The sequence below is a fragment of the Silene latifolia genome, chromosome 11, assembly GCF_048544455.1.
Source record: "Silene latifolia isolate original U9 population chromosome 11, ASM4854445v1, whole genome shotgun sequence".
NCBI lineage: Eukaryota > Viridiplantae > Streptophyta > Magnoliopsida > Caryophyllales > Caryophyllaceae > Silene > Silene latifolia.
Window position 1 is genome coordinate 146,944,999 of NC_133536.1, and position 17,748 is coordinate 146,962,746.

Here is a 17,748-nt window from a genome sequence, read left to right on the forward strand (position 1 = left end):
GGAAATTTTTTGAGAAAATGAAATTTGGAAGGCCAAAATGAGGGGCTAACTGCCCTATTTATAGAGCAAAGCCCACTCAATCCGACCAATCAGAGCAAAGCCCAGGAAGCGTCAACCAATCAACGCCGAGACACGTGTCAAGCATGCAGCCATGGAATGTCAATCGACAAACAGTTACAAAACTTCTTCAACATGCTCCTTGACAGAATGCCAATCGACGTATCTTCTTCAAAAAGATCCTTGGTATCTACTTGCCAAACGGCCCGCTGTTCAAACGAGCTTGGCGGCACCGGCTGGGGGCAATCAAAAGCACACGGCACTCACAACCTCGGTCTCGGCCAGCGCCATTTTCTTTCTCACATTTGATGCCCTTTACACATCCATGTGGAGGGGGGATACGGTACGGCCTGAGCAGAACCAAGCCGAGGAAGAAGAAGCCGGGGAAGAAATTTTTACTTACGCAGAATACGCTCAACACTCATCGAAGGTCCATACCACGGCATAGACTACGCTGGGGGCAAATGGATGGGGCATATTCTGCACCCGCTGACCGAGTCAACATATTGAGCAAGGTCAAAGATATCCACAGCAAGTCAACACCTTGGACAGCCTAACCGACGCAGCCTGTCGGCCAGTCACTTGGGTCCCGGCTGGGCAACTAGCCAGCCGGGAGACATTACCGCGTACTCATATCCAAGACCCCTCGACATGGAGTCAACCAGGTCCGCCGGCCTGCCATGGGTCCCTCGGCCGAGGGTAGAACAGTCTTTCCACCTGCTCTGCCACTTGGCCCCTTGGCCACTACGTGACAAAAGGTGAAAGTCTATAAATACTCCTCAACCCTCATTGAGGAAAGGATCCGAAAATAATCAGTTAAACACACTAATCTGGTATAAACTCCCTTATCTCTCTACAATATATTTTGTGCCAAGTAACACACAACTTAATCCCTCTTAAGTTTACTGACTTGAGCGTCGGAGTGAGTTCGCTCGGTACCAAGCCGAGCCCTCAGTTTGTTCACTGTTTCAGGAGAGGCCGAAAGGAAGAGTCAAGCAAAGTCATCATTCTACAAGCTTACGTGGTAACAAATCTGCTCTGGAATTACACCCGGAACAAACGTAACTAGCATAAGCATAAATGATTCATTTTTAGAATTTTTGTGTACATATTTATGTAGATCATGTTACTTTCTATTGAGTTTCAATAGATATTAACTAATTTGGATTGAGGGTAGCATTAGTTTGTCGATCACGATTTTTCCACTTAGAATTTAATGTGTTATCTAATGATTTTCTAATAAGTTTTTTTTTTTAATATCATAGAGTATATATATGTAGTAATATTTATTGTTTGTTTTATTTACTCTGTACGTATAATTTATAATTTAGTTTTTTTGGTGTAAACCGGGGTGTCCACCGTCGACAACAGTGTATAATTTTAGGCTAATCATTCGAAATTCTCCTTATTATTATTGGGAGCATGATAGGAGTATATCATTGATTTTGTATTTGTATTTAGATTAGTTATGGCTTACTTTAGATTTATCAACTTGATTTATAAACATAGCCCTACAAATTAGTATATACTCCCTCCCTCTTGTCATTTTTACGAAACATTATTCCGCGGTACGTATCCTATGTACTTTAAATTTATTAACTTATATATAAACATAGCCCTAAAATAAAAAGGTAAACAATTAAACAAAACACCCAAAATAAAACTGATAAATAAATCAATTTTTTTGTAGAGTAGGACTTTAATGGAAGTTTGATTCAATCCATAATTCTTGCTATATGTCAATTTCACATACTGGTAAGAGTAATATTATTATATTAATTTAAACAACATTAGAATTCAATTATTGGTCAATGTTGCTGGGTGTTTATTAGTGGTGAAAAGTACGTATAAATTTTTTAACTCACGTAATTTAATACTCCGTATTTGATTTGTTTGTCTCGCATTATATATCTTATTTATTCTAATTTCTACCATAACTAAAAGATAAGAAGTTCTCAACTTCTCCCCAAGATCTAACCTTTATAAGTACTTATCATCTTATAAATTTTAAAGTTCAATGTTGATTAACACTCTTTTGCTAAAAAGTTATTATATCTCATATAGCTTAGGCTCTAGAGAGGGTCATTTAACAATATATCTCATGTACCTTTATAAGTACTTATCATCTACTATTAGCCATTTTGTTTCGATATATAGTACATTGGTATCATGCGTAAACGTACTTGTGAGACTAAAAAAGAGAGCCTCCAGTTTTTTAAAACGACTTTTAAACGATATTAGAGTCTCAGTCTTGTACAATTTCTTGATTTAAAAACAAATAAATAGATAAAAATTAGAATTAGAACAACATATCATAACAAAAAATACAGAAAACGATGTAAGAACTTTAAGTATACAACATAGAGTACGTACGTAAACAATCGTTAATATATGCAATCAATCAATCATCAATACATATATATAAAGCAGGAATTTTTCGAGCGATATTAGAGAGTCCAACTTTTTTAGAATTCCTATATATAAAATAATTTTTATATAAAATTATTATCATTATCCTAATAAGTGTAGATCTAGCTTTTTCCTCTTAATAATTTATGAGAAAATTATCTTAATCGAAGTAGATCTAATAATTTATGAGAAAATAATCCTACGAGAAGTAGATTAATTATTTATGATAAAAATAATATTAATAGAAGTGGATCTAATAATTTATCCATTATTTATTACTAAAATAATAATAGGAAAATAACTTTATAAAGAATATTTATTTTAGAAATATTTATAACGCAAAAAAGTCATATAATAAACGTATAAAAGTGTTAAAATTCATATTTTATAAACATACAATTACTCTTTGTGAGGAAAAAACAAAAGAGATCCTAATTTTTTACAAATATAAAATATTTTCAAAAATTTAAGTTATTCGACTTTAACTACTTAGGGAAACCCGTGTAGTAATGAAGATAATTTTATTTTAAAGCTTTTTTGAATATTTAAAAGATCTACAAAATATTTGAGTTGTTAATTATAACTAAACCCCTAATTATCTTCCAAAAACCATAAGAAAAAGCTGATTTTTATTAAAAAAAAAAATACTACAGAAAAAAGTAACATGTCATAATAGGAAAAAAAGTAAGGAATGACATTTGGCTTTTACAATGGCGGTGGGAGGAGAAATTTTTTTATAATGACAATATTAGAAATAAACAACTTCAACGGTTGCATGAAATAGTTTTAATTCTGAATATGATTATATTACCAATAATATTCACATAAGATTAAAAAAATTGAGCTACCATTTAAAAATATTAAATAAGTCATATCGATTTTGTCAAGCCCAAAATTTAAATACAAATGAACAAAGTCAAGAATTACAATTTTATGCGGGACAAATAATCCAAGAACCAGCTAACTATGATTTTATGAATGAATCAGCGTACGATAAATATATAGAAAAATTGTGCGAAATATATATATTCTGCTATTATATCACCGAATTTTTTCTTCAAACTGGTTTCAAATTCATATCAAATCCATAATAGACGTTAAAAATGTATTGAACTACCAAATATACAAAATTATTCGGTTACATCAAATTTTAATTTCTAAATTCCAATTCAGCTACGTGTTTTTATTCACTTAATTACTTACCGCGGTTTGCGTATGGCTGGTTATTACTATGTCATGCACTGATTGTATATTTAAAAGTGCAATAATTTTTTGCAGTAACTTTTTTTTTTGTTGACGAGGAGGTTGAATCCCCCCGGGCCCATGCATTCCCGCATCACCACATGGACCATGTAAGCCACCCCTTTTGGGGGCTGCAGTGGCCAAGTGATCATCGCCCTAGCTGGTAGTCAAAACCGGGACCTCTCAACTCCTGCATTTCTGCAAGCTTCAAGGTTTAACCCGGCTACCACTGGACTAACACCACTTGGTTTTTTTTTGCAGTAACTTTTCATAGTTTTTTTTAAGGAAAATTTCCATTTTGGTGCCCCGAGGTTTGGGTTAATTCCACTTTAGTGCCTTGAGGATTGCATAATTCCACTTTGGTGTCCTGAGGTTTTGACTACTTCCCACTTTGGTAACCCGAGGTTTGAAAAAAAAAATCCTTTTTTGTTGTTAATGGTTAACTATGAGATATCGCATATGGGTTCAGTTGAATATAGGGTACTGCTTAGTGTAATAAATTATGTTAAAATAAAGACAACTGATTGCATATATATTGGTTAAGAAGTGAAACGATTGTACATATATAATTAGTTATTTGAAGCCATTTTCTTAAAATTGAAACTCTTTTCTTAAAATTTGTTCATTTTGTTATTATAAATAAAGAGTAGAATAATAATGTAAGATAATGATACTTGATTTTGTTAATAGACAAAATTTCAAACAAACAAAAATGAGTTATAATTTTAATAAAATTAATCTAAAATTAATCGAGTTTAACAGTAGTATCCTAATATCCTAATCCTTCTAATCCACACAAAACTCTTCATTTGCTTTTTGGAGGTCAGACTTTGAAAAGTTGATCGTTAATTCACTCAAAAATATATACCACATCTACAAAATTAGATGTCTTATTATATATTTCGCATGAAGTTCATAGGGAACAACCAATTTTAATGGTAGATAGTCAAAAACAAATTTATTGTTTAGAGATCTAACAAAAATCCTCCAAACAGTTTACATATATAATTGAGATACCTGTTGTTTTGCGTACCACCATTTAACATTTACACTGTTGTATGCTTACAAAATGGAATATATTGGTAGATGTTGTAAGTTAATATAATTTGTGAATCTTATAAAAGTCAGTCTCAGTTATCAGGTGTTCATTTTAAGGAATTAAATCACATTTTTGGGAATGCCGTTTTAAATTGACTAAAATCGGTGGTGCGTACAACAATAAAAATAGGTAACTACATAAATTTTGAGTAAATTATCAATTACACCCACTTAATCCACTTTTTAAAACTTATTCCCACGTCAATGTTTTTTTAAAATTACACCCAAATTAATAGCTCAGGTTATATTTTGCACGCAATGGCATTTTTATGTGAGAATTTTTATGAAATGACGAATTTGCTCCCGCGTTTATAAGTTTCAGTTTGGCTTTTGACTCTTCATTTACTTCCCCTCTTTTCACTCGTTTAACCTAATTTATCCCAAAATTTCCCCCCCAAATTTCCGTCTTAATATCTTAATCATTGAGAGATTATTCATCCATCACCACTATCACTTTAGTAATTTATGTAAGTTGTCCTTCTATTTCCTCTTTCTAATTTGTTTATAGTTTATTGTTTGATTTCTGCTACTTTGGTAATGTCGTGTATGTTCATGCAACTTAATTAAATTGAACACAATGAACAAAAACAAAATAATGGGGATACACTTACCTTGAGGATGAGTTTTTCAAATAAATTTGGGGAAAATGAGAAAGAAGAGGGAATGAATGAATGAGGAGAAACAAGGGCAAATAAATTTACTCTATGTTTAATAATATAAGAGGGAATGGCAAAATAGTCATGAAATTATTGTCTTGTCGAAAAAAATTGAAAATTGACGGAAATATGGCCTGGATCCGATATTGGGTGCAAAAAGGGGTGTAATTGATAATTTACTCTATAATTAACGTAAACCCAAAAGGGTAGCTTTTATGTTAAATGGACCGATGATCCATAAATAATCAACTAAATCAACCTAATAGTTTTGTGTGTTCTAATTTTCAACATAGTTAGGATTTTTTTTTTTTTGATCAACTTAATAAAATTCTACTACCAAACCATGACAATGTAAATTAAACCAACATTTGCAATCTATTGTTCAACAAATTCATAGAACATTCAACATGCATATTATAAAAGATGATCCTAATGGAAGTCTCATGCATTCTATGTAATAGAATCACATATATTTTTGTACTGTTGTTTAGAGACTACCAACTTTATTGGAATTCAGTATGGATTTGATTTTGCGATAAGTATATAGACCAAAACACTCCTTTTTTTTGGTGTAAATGTAAGTAATATTAAGCTCAGCCAAACTAGGCTCGCACCATTATACAATACTATCCATTTCACTCGCCTAACCATTACATTAACAAAAGAAAACAACTACATCAATAACCTGCTTCACATCAGTCCTCTTTGCTTGCACCAAGCAACATCTCCTTTTTTCAGATTCTCCAGCTTGCATTGCATCAACTTCAATCGACAATCATATTGAACATTTGCTACTAGCTTACGAGGATTAATCACATAATGCTCATGTCTACACAAATTTCTAACAGCCCAGACCTGATAGTGAACTGCAGTCACCAAAGCACACAACACAAGTCTTACAAAACCCGATCATTTCCTTAATTTATACATCCTTTCTGAATTCACCTCCCCCTGCAATCTGATATTCAGCCATTCCATAAGTTTGCCATAACATTGATTGATGTACCTGCATTTTACAAACAAATGCTCATGATCCTCAGTATCCTCCCCACACAGATAACAGTTGGTTTGAGTAACAATTCCCATTTTGAGCAGTCTATCCATAGTAAGCAGCCTCTCTTGCTTGATTAGCCAGGCAATGAACGAATGCTTATTCACATTGAACCTATTCCACATAATTGTATACCACGGGACCTTCACACCAGGGTCCTGCATTAACCAGTCATATCCTTCAGTAATAGAGTACTCCTCATCTTTACCCAACCACTTATTATCAATGTAAGCCTCTTTGAAACTATTCTTCACTTCACAAATTTTTCTCCATGCCCAGGAGCTAGATGTACCAGGATTATAATCAGTCCAGTCCCTTCCTTTCTTATAAATTTTGTCTATCCATTTAATCCAAAGATGATCGTTTTTACTGACCATCCACCACACAAGTTTGCCAACAGCTGCAATATTCCTAGCTCTACTGTCCAGTAAACCCAGTCCACCGTGTTCTTTGATTTTGCAGATTGTTTTCCATGCTACTAATGGAGCTTTAGAGTAAGTATCATTGCCTTCCCATAAGAAATTCCGACACAGTGCCTGAATTTTATCCATCACACCTGCAGGCAAAATGAATATCTGTGCCCAGTAGTTGTGAAGAGTAGCTAACACAGATTTCACCAAAATAAGTCTGCTAGAATAAGAAATTCTCCTTTTGTTCCAACCCCTTATCCTTTTGATCATTCTATCCACCAGGACATTGCAATCAATCTTAGTGAGTCTTTTGTGACAAATTTAGACCCCTAGATACTTAAAAGGTAAGGTCCCCTTCTTAAATCCAGCATGTTCCAAAATCTCAGCTTCAATGTCAGGTTGAAGGCCATTAAGGATGATATCAGACTTCTCATTACTTATTTGTAAACCAGATGCCCCAGCAAAACATGAAAAAACTTCCATGAAAGTGCACACAGAGGGGATATTACCTTTACAGAATAGCAATAAGTCATCCGCAATCATAAGATGAGTCAACTTGAGTCCTCTACAGAGTGAATGATAGCTGAAATGAGGGCCAATGCAAATCTCTTCAAGTAGCCTACTCAAATACTCCATATAAAGTGTAAAGAGTAAGGGAAACAAGGGGTCCCCTTGCCTAAGCCACGTTTACCTTTGAAAAATCCATGAGAATGACCATTAAGGACAACCGAGAAGGTAGACCAAAACACTCTTAATTGTAGATAGTCAAGGTAAACTTATGCTATAAGAGATCTAACATTTTCTCTAAACACACTATATATAGATAATTATGATACATGTTGCTTTACGTAACGTCATTTAGTTTTACGTAATTGTTATAGGTTAAAATAATTTGCAAAACTCATAGTGATCTGTCTCAGTTATTAAGGGCGGTTCATTTGGTAAGCTGCACTATGTTTATGGAGATAACGTTTTGTATTTAATTAAAAACCAGTGATGCCTATAACAATTATGAAAAAACTAACTACATACTCTTACAATGTTACTTGATGTTTTACAACTGAAATGATAACTACTAAATGACAAAACTTCTATATTAAAAGTACTAATAGTTCATTCATGATCAACTACACCAATCACGAACTTTTATTTATCAATGATTTAAACATAATTAAACTTTTTTTATCAACTATAGAATATATTTATACAGATGATCCTAATGGGGGCTCCGTGCATCGCACGGGCTTTTCAAATAGTATCAAACTAATCTAGAAAACTTTTTAGAAACTATTATCCATGATTAAATACATAAACTTTACTTACATTTTGTTGTTGTAAGGATCGAGTTCATTATTTAAGGCTTATATATTGTTGAAGAAGAAGTGTTTAAAAAAAATCTTGACAAATCTGGTCAATTATATACACATAATTTGAATGGAGCGATATACATTTGTTTTGTTACTGGAAACAAGTCATTCTCAGAGTTGATCTAATTAATGGCGTTTTTAATATAATTAAAAATATTACATAAGCTTCTACTAACATGCCCGTGCATCCCACGGGCATTAAATCTAGTCTTTTATATTATTCAACAAAAAAAGTTGGTTTAGAATTCCCATTTTAATAATTGATTTTTTAACGTGTGTTCTAAGGCCAATACGTAGACCTGTTGAAAAAAAACCTCAAACTCGAAAAATAATCGAAAATAGTTGTATCGAAATTTGAACGAAGGCATGATATGAGTAACATAAACAAAAGCTTGAAACTCTTATCCAATTCCACCTAAACTAAAATTGAGACAATGGGTGCTGATGACAATGGGTTTTGACCGGGGGTGGATACAGTGAGTTATGGAATGTGTCTCGACGGTGACTTTTTCGGTCCTTTTAAATGGTGCCTCATCAGACAAGTTTCGACTGGCCAGAGGGTTTCGTCAAGGGGACCCATTGTCTCCATATCTTTTCCTGTTGTGTGCGGAAGCTTTATCTAATATGATTCAACGAGAAGTGGAGAATAATGCGCTACATGGGATTCGGATAGCCACCTCGGCTCCTGTTATTTCACACCTCCTTTTTGTAGATGATAATATATTTTTCAGTCGGGCAACTATTGAGGATGCAGCAGTTGTTATATTTTTAGGAGATATGAGTGGGTTTCGAGACAACTTGTGAGTCTCAACAAGACGACTGTTTCATTTAGTAAGGGGTGGATAGGGGACGACTTGATGTAGTTGCCGCGAGATTGAGTGTTGTGCAGGTCGAAGAGCAAGCTCGGTACTTGGGTTTACCCATGGTGATTGGTCGATAAAAAAAAAAAATATTACGGATATTATTCGTGATAAGCTTTGCAAAAGGCTACAAGTTTGGCGCGGAAAATTTTTGTCTAGGGCTGGTAAGGAGATTCTTATAAAGGCTGTTGCCAATTCGCTACCTACCTATGTGATGAGTGTTTAAAATTCCTTCAAACTTTTGCGATGAGTTGAGGTCGATCGTGGCTCGATTCTGGTGGGGACATGATGAGAGTAAGCGAGGAATCCACTGGGTGGCGTGGAGTAAACTGGCTCGGCCTAAAGGTGCGGGAGGGATGGGATTTCGAGACTTTCAGCTGTTTAACCTTGCTTTATTGGGTAAACAGGCATGGTGCTTAATTACTAATCCGGATAGTCTCTGGACCCGACTTATGAAGGCGAAGTACTTCCCTGAAGGTGAGTATACGACGGCATTTCTTGGGCATAATCCCAGCTATACTTGGCGAAGTATTTTCGAAGCCCGTACGGTGTTGGAGCAGGGGCTTAGGCGGTGTATTGGAGACGGGAAGGAGACGAAAGTTTGGGGTCATGCGTGGATTCAAAATTCGCATACGGGACGGGTTATATCGCCGTGTGGGCTGGGGAATGAGGGTGTGTGTGTTGCGGAGCTGCTTCGGCCGAATAGAATGGAGTGGGATGAGGACAAACTTAATCATTTCTTCCTGCCTTTCGAAAGGGAGCGGGTTAGGAACATACGGGTTAGTCCTAATAGGCCACGTGATATTTGGTTTTGGGGGCTGGAAAGGGACGGCTTTTACTCGGTCCAAAGTGCTTATAAGATGATGGTAGGCGATGGTGGTGATATGGCTAACAGCTCGGATGGGTATATGGGAAGGTGGCTCTGGACTCGGCTCTGGAAATTTTCGGTTTGGCCTCGTGTGAAGCTCTTCTTTTGGCAACTGTGTAGTGAAGCCTTAGCTATGAGGGCGAACATCGCTGCGCGGGTCGGAGGTGAGTACTCTCTTTGTTCCTTTTTTAATTCTTCTATAGAGTCGAGTCTTCATTTATTTCGGGATTGTGGGGTGGCACATTGGGTTTGGGATTGACTTGGCATCGGGATAGTGGCGGAGAACCGAGGGAGTGATGTGACGGAGTGGGTGGAAGCCTGTTTGAAGGATTTATGTGTGACGGAAGGTGTGAAAGTGATGATGGGATGTTGGGCAATTTGGGAGCACCGGAATAAAGTTATCTTTGACAATATTGTGGTGGAACCAGAGCTAGTAATTAGGCGTGTAAGGGATGTTATCCATGAGGGAGCGATGGAAACGGAAAAGGTTCGGCGGACGAAGGGAGTAGGAGGAGAGGAGGGGGGGTAGAAGGCAGCGTGTAATGGCTACGTTAAGATTAATGTCGATACCGGGGTAAAGGATGGGGAGGGGGTTACTACGGGTATTGTATGTCGGGACGCGGGTGGTGAGGTATTGTGGGGTGTGTCGATTGGGAGAGAACAATAATGGGAAGCTCATGTCGCTGAGGCGTGCGCGGTGTTGGATGGATTGGAGGAAGCGGTGAGGCACTGAATTCAATTTGTTGAAGTGGAGAGCGACTGTCTGCAAGTTATTGAAGCTATTAAAGAAAGGAAGACGGGGAGAAGTATGTTCTCGCTGCTGATTGAGGACATTATCGCTTGTAGTTCTATGTTTCAGTCGGTCATTTGGCTACATGTGTCTCGTACTAATAATTGTGTAGCTCATGCTTTAGCTCATTGTATTCCACGTGTTTCAGGTAGAGTTGTATGGGATGATGGTTTACCATTATCCGCAAACGCTGCTGTAAGGTTTGATCGTTTATCAATTGAGTAATGCCTTCGGGAAGTTGCATTCAAAAAAAAAAAAAAAATTGAGCTGAATTAGGATATGCGTGAAAATTAACCTATATTTATTGAACTAAGTGGCACAACTTTAAAAAAAAATACACATAAAAGGCTCTCACTTTAAGAATTGTTTCATTGTTCTTTATTTAACAAAGATAATTTGAGATATAAAATTTGTACTGAAAAATATAATGGATGTTATAGATATCGTATCTTTATGGCCCGCAAACCACCCATCGATAATAGGATACATGATTCGATAAATGCCCTTAGGTCTGCGTTCCATAAAGCTCCGTTAAAGCGAAAGTCGGATGACAAAATTAATATTATATTTGAAATTAGCACGTCATTTTCATTGAAGTAACACTATTTTTAGCTAAAACTCTTTAAGCCAAAAACCGAGTTGAAATCCGAACCCGAGCTAGAACCGTTAAAACTCGTCTTAAAATCTCGCACGTGTCCAAGTTAAATGTAGATTGCGTAACATCTTTTCAAATGAGGTAGTTATTCATTTCCACATTTATTTTCTTTTTGGCAGCCAGAAAGAAAGATTCCTAATGGATGTCAAAGCTCATCTTGCAAGACTGTTAGCTTTTCCGTTACGCTTCCTGCACACATAGCTAAAATATAGACAATGAAACGATGCCGATAAGGTAGATATATCTTCTAGTATTCCTTTGATCAGGTGATGTTTGCACTCCTTCCCTGCCCACTGCATCAGCAACTGTAGACAGTCTGACGACATTTCCAAGTGAAGGATACCTTGACTGCAAGCTCATTCCAAAGCCATTATAACCCAAGTGCCTCAGCTTGTAAAGGATATTCCGCTCGGCATATAAGGCTCCCTTCAAACCGAACATTCTCCACATCATCGAAAACCACCCACCCAACAGCGGCAGCACATGAAGCCTCCCAACTTGCTTCAACGTTAATTTTTGTAGTCTGACATCAACCAGGAACCCCAATAACATAGAACGGTTTCCCCTCTCTCACCATACGCACCTTATTCCCATTATCTTGGCTTTCTCGTGTGTCATTCTAGGTTACCCTAGCAGTCCCATTGTTAGCTTCTGTAATACTACTGTTTTATGAGCTGTTGGGTACTTTATCGAGTAAAGCTTACTTTGCCGAGTAAGTGCGTTTTGCTTTATGAACAGTGTTCTGTCTGTCGGGTACTCGACCGAGTAGGGGAAACTCGATCGAGTAGGGGCCACTCGATCGAGTACCTCACTTACTCGATCGAGTGCGTCGGGTTTTACGGGTTTTGGCCGGGTTTTGATAGCAACCCGAGAATGATGTAAAAATACTTTCCGTCAGTTTCTTTTACCTTTATTTTTATTATAAACATTTTACAAAGATAAAACACAAACTACGTTGCATTCCTCTATCACTTTGCTATCAAATCCAAGGGCTTGAGTCATCGGATTCCAGAGTTCTTTACACCGCTGAGACCGTCGTATTGTGGGTAAGATCCTAGTACAATTTTTATATTGTTTCGTTTGTTTTGGTTAAACCCTAATTGGGTAATTTGGGGATTTTTGGGAGTATTATTGGTATTAGCTAGATTGTGATTGTATGATTATATGTTGATAAGAGGTGATTTCGTAGAGGAGCGTTTCTGATCTGCTGTTGTGTCGATTTGTGGTGATTGCATTCCAGGTAGGGTTTCCAACTTAGTTATTGTTTACATGATTATGAGACGGTTGTTGGTTGTTAGTTGTTGGTTATGGTGTTTGATTATATCGTAATTGAATTGGTATTCTTGATTCTTTAATTGGTTGTTGTTATTTGTCTGTGGTTCACGAGGTGCGCCCTCGGATGAGTGGAGTCACTTCCAGGAGTGGCTTCACGCCCTTGATTCGCCCCTTGTGGAACCCGCCACAAGAGGGGATGTGCACATTAAGGAACATGGGTTTTCGCTCGATAAAGATGAGCGGGGCTTAGGTGGGAACGGCTTGATGTGACTGATATTTGAGCATATTTAGTCCCCGAATTAGCCTTGTTCCTATGCTTTTTAGTGCATAATTGGGTCATTTACTATCTTTAGTCCTTTGTTTTGCATATTCTTTAAGGTTTTGTTTCCTTGGTAGGAGAGGAGTGCAAACCTTGCATTTTAATGGCAAAATGGAGCTAAATTGATCGAATATAATGACCAAGCATCAAAGTGAAGACAAGACTAGAAGGCCTTTGTAAATAATGGGCAATGATGAAGACGATCCTTGCATCTCCGACAAGATCCTTGAGGATTGTTGGAAGAAGAAAAGAAGAAAAAGCTTGTTGAACTAGAATCCGGCCGTCGCAGCATCGGGACGCTCGTCCAACCTCCACAATCCGAGCATCCCTCCAGCCTGCCCGCTCGTCCAACACCTCCACAATCAGAGCGTCCCACTTTCCAGTCCGCTCGTCCAACCCCCACAATCCGCTCGCTCCGACCCCTTGGCCGCTCGGATTGTCATCCAGTACAGCACGCCTTCTCCTTGTTCTACTCGGGATGCGCATATTTCTGAAAGACTAGCAAAAAGGAGACTCGCATCTTTCTTCGAGAGGAGTATTTCCTCAACTTTTCTTAAGGGTCTTAATCGTCATTTAAGCCCTTAGTAACCCTAATTTATGTACCTAATCCCCACTATAAATACCCTATTGTACTAATTAGAATATCATCAATCCTTAATATAATTTATGTTCTTCTAATCTCTCTTTAATCTTGTAATCAAGTTTTAATTAGGCATTAATACAAATCTCGTTTCCTTAATTTCTCTATTGTTCATCATTTATTTTGGATAATTGAAGATTATTTGGGGTTTATTTGGAGGATTGACAACCTTCTAATCATTCATCAAGTACTTCTATTATTCCTTGCTTATTATTTTGGAATCATCATGAGGTATAATTCTCTTAATCCCTTTTTAATTATTGTTAATCATCTTCATTTATTCATCATGTTTTGCTTTGTCAATATGATTGACAACCTTGTTAGCATGTTAAACTTGATAATGAGTGAGTAGTTTCCTTAACTAATATTAATGGGGAATTAGGGGAAACCAACATGGGGATTGATTCATGCTTAATCTAATATGCTTTCATAATTAATTTGCTTGCTTATTGTGATTTCAACTTATGCACATGTTATGTTTGATGAAATACGAGCCTATGAATCCTTGCATTTTTTACCCATCACTTATTTTTTCAATGAGACTTGTAAGACATAAACCAACTCGAGTCTCATTAGACCATGCATATTGTTGGATAAGGAGGATTAAGTCGACTTGTAGGTGTTGTACAATCTAATCGATTCGGCTCCGGGACCCAAACCTTCTTAAGGATTGTAAGATATACACTAACTCGATCCCATCACAACAATAATTGCTTGCATCTAGTTGAAAACATGTTTATATGATCAAATCCCATGAATCCCCTATGAACCCATGACACTCTAGTGCTTTTAATCAATTGTTTACATCTCATCTTAATCATCTTGCTTGTTCATTTACATTGTTATTTAGTTTAGTGATCTTCTTATCTCAACCCAAATTGTGACACCCTTAGACACTACTACTTGCAATCGAAAATCCTACATCAATACCCGTCCCTTGGGATCCGACCTTTACTTACCTCTTTACTAATAGTAGAGTAGTGTGTGAAGTTATAAATATTGTTTTGGTCTAGGTGCTCCTAACGACAAGTAACCGAAAAATATAGTCCGGCCAAAAATGGCGCCGTTGCCGGGGACGGTGTTAACTTGATTTGATTTTCTTTGATTGTTATTAGTTGTGTCTTTATTTGCCTTGGGAAAGTAAAACTCCTCAAGGTTTGTTCTAATTGTTTTCAAGTTGTTCGGTATTTTGCAAGATGGATCTTATAGATTGCTTTGTTGAAGACCACTTGAGTATACCTTTCTTCAAAGACCCCATGCAAGCATTGGAAGCCTTAGAAGCAAGTGAGGCCAAAAATAAGCATTGGGAATTGGAGGTAGATCTTCTTGAGGCCGCTCTAGCCAACAAAGAACTTACTCATGAGCAATCCGAATTGATACATAACATCCTTGTGGAAGCATATCAACCCATGGAACAAGGGCAAGTAATCATAGAGGACATCATACAAACCAAAGAGCAAGAGGAATTTATCATGGAATTTGAGTATGATGAGATTAGTGAGCTTGAAGGAGAAGGTGAATATGTCATGAGAATGGAATGTCTAATGGAAATGGAGCAAGTTCTTAATGAACCTTCAATGGAGGAAAGTGAGGTACAAGTTCCGACTTTAAAACCCCTTCCCCCAAATTTGAAATATGCTTATCTTGACAAATCTAAGACCAAACCCGTGATTGTTAATGACAAACTTGATGAGAACCAATTGGGAAAATTGCTTGATGTGTTGAAACAACATGAAAAGGCTATAGGTTATAGTCTTGATGACCTTAAAGGGATAAGTCCCAACTTTGGTATGTATAGAATTCATCTAGAGGAAGACCATAGACCTACCATCCAATCTCAAAGGAGATTAAACCCCCATATGCAAGAAGTTGTTAAAGGAGAGGTTATGAAATTACTTGATGCGGGAATCATATATCCCATTTCGGACTCTTTGTGGGTTAGCCCCGTTCAAGTGGTACCTAATAAACGAGGTACCACGGTAGTGACAAATGAAAAGAATGAGCTAATACCCACAAGGAAGATCATCGGTTGGCGTATGTGTATTGACTATCGAAAATTGAATTCCGCAACAAGAAAGGATCATTTCCCCCTACCATTCATTGACCAAATGCTTAAGAGGCTATCCTCTAACAAGTTCTTTTGCTACCTTGACAGGTATTCGGGATTCTTTCAAATCCCTATACACCCGGATGACCAACACAAGACTACCTTCACGTGCTCTTATGGTACTTTTGCATATAGGAGAATGCCTTTTGGCTTGTGTAATGCCCCCGCTACTTTTCAAAGATGCATGATGAATGTCTTCTCCGACTACCTAGAGACCATAATGGAAGTTTTTATGGATGATTTAAGCGTTTATGGAAAAGACTTTGACTCATGCTTGCATAACCTTTCTCTTGTATTGCAAAAATGTGAAGATGTTAGTCTCGTTTTGAATTGGGAAAAGTGTCACTTCATGGTCAATGAAGGAATTGTTTTTGGTCATTTAATCTCGGAAAAGGGCATCGAGGTCGATAAAGCTAAGGTTGAGGTGATAGAGAAACTCCCACGTCCCGTAAATGTTAGAGGGGTGAGAAGTTTTCTCGGTCACGCGGGTTTCTATCGCCGTTTTATAAAAGATTTCTCAAAAATCGCGAAACCCCTCGCTTAACTCTTACTTAAAGATGTCCAATTCCATTTCACTAACTAGTATGTTGAATCCTTTAATAGAATTAAGGAAGCACTAATCTCGGCACCGATCATTCAACCACCAAATTGGGAACTAACATTCGAGATTATGTGTGATGCTAGTAACTACGCCGTTGGAGCGGTTCTTGGCCAATGGGCAGGAATGGCTTTACATGGCATCTACTATATAAGCAAGACTCTTGATTCTTCACAAGTGAACTATGATACCACTGAGAAAGAGCTCCTTGCCATTGTCTATGCTTTGGATAAATTCCGTTCCTATTTACTTGGATCCAAGGTGATTGTTTTTTTGGATCACCGTGCTCTTCGACATCTCTTGATAAAGAAAGAGGCAAAACCTAGGTTGTTAAGATGGATTTTTCTTCTTCAAGAATTCGACTTAGAAATAAGAGATAAGAAAGGGGTCGAGAATGTAGTGGCGGATCACTTGTCAAGGATTCGGTTTCATGATGAAGAAGGAGAAACACCGATCAATGACTCTTTCCCCGATGATATCTTAATGGCCATCCAAACACAACTTTAGAGACATATTACCCTATGGTTTACCGATTATGCCAACTATATTGTTGGAAGAGTACTCCCTCTAAACTTAAGCTACAACCAAAGGAAGAGGTTCTTGTTCGAAGTAAAGAGGTACTTTTGGGATGACCCAAACCTTTACAAGGAGTGTAGTGATGGGCTCTACTGAAGGTGCATCCCTCAATGGGAAATTCAAGGAATTTTGGAAGGATGTCACCATCCCCTTATGGTGGACACCATGGAGCAAGAAGAACTATTGCGAAAATTCTTCAATCGGGCTTCTTTTGGCCTACGATGTTCCAAGATGCTAAGGCGTTCATCCTTCATTTTGATGCATGTAAAAGATCGGGGAATATCTCTTGGAGGAATGAAATGCCACAAAGGGGCATACTAGAGGTGGAGATCTTCGACGTTTGGGGGATCGACTACCAAGGGCCATTTGTGACGTCCAAAGGGAACAAATACATACTTGTGGCCATAGACTATGTATCAAAATGGGTGGAGTCAATTGCCATCCCAACCGATGATGCAAAAACGGTCACTAAGCTCTTCAAGAAAATAATCCTCCCAAGATTCGGAGTCCCTAGAGCAATCATAAGTGACGGAGGAACACATTTTCATGAAAAGAAGCTCACATCCCTTTTGACCAAATATGGTGTCCAACATAGAACCGGCTTGGGATACCATCCTCAAAAAAGCGGTCAAGTTGAAGTTTCGAATAGAGAGATCAAGCAAATTCTTGAGAAAGTTGTCAACAAGACTCGTAAGGATTGGAGCATGAAGCTTGATGACGCTCTTTGGGCTTATAGGACGGCCTATAAGACTCCCATAGGAGCTTCCTCT

The 17,748-nt window shown here is 37.3% G+C and overlaps 1 protein-coding gene across 1 annotated transcript; it reads right to left on the bottom strand.

The window, feature by feature from the left end:
- Positions 1-6,152: 6,152 nt before the first annotated feature.
- On the bottom strand, positions 6,153-7,193 carry LOC141614130 (uncharacterized). Its single transcript, XM_074432884.1, has 2 exons — positions 6,408-7,193; positions 6,153-6,317 (listed from the first exon to the last, which is right to left on the bottom strand). The coding sequence occupies exons 1-2, from the start codon at positions 7,191-7,193 to the stop codon at positions 6,153-6,155; spliced, it is 951 nt and encodes a 316-aa protein (XP_074288985.1).
- Between the last annotated feature and the right edge of the window lie 10,555 nt (positions 7,194-17,748).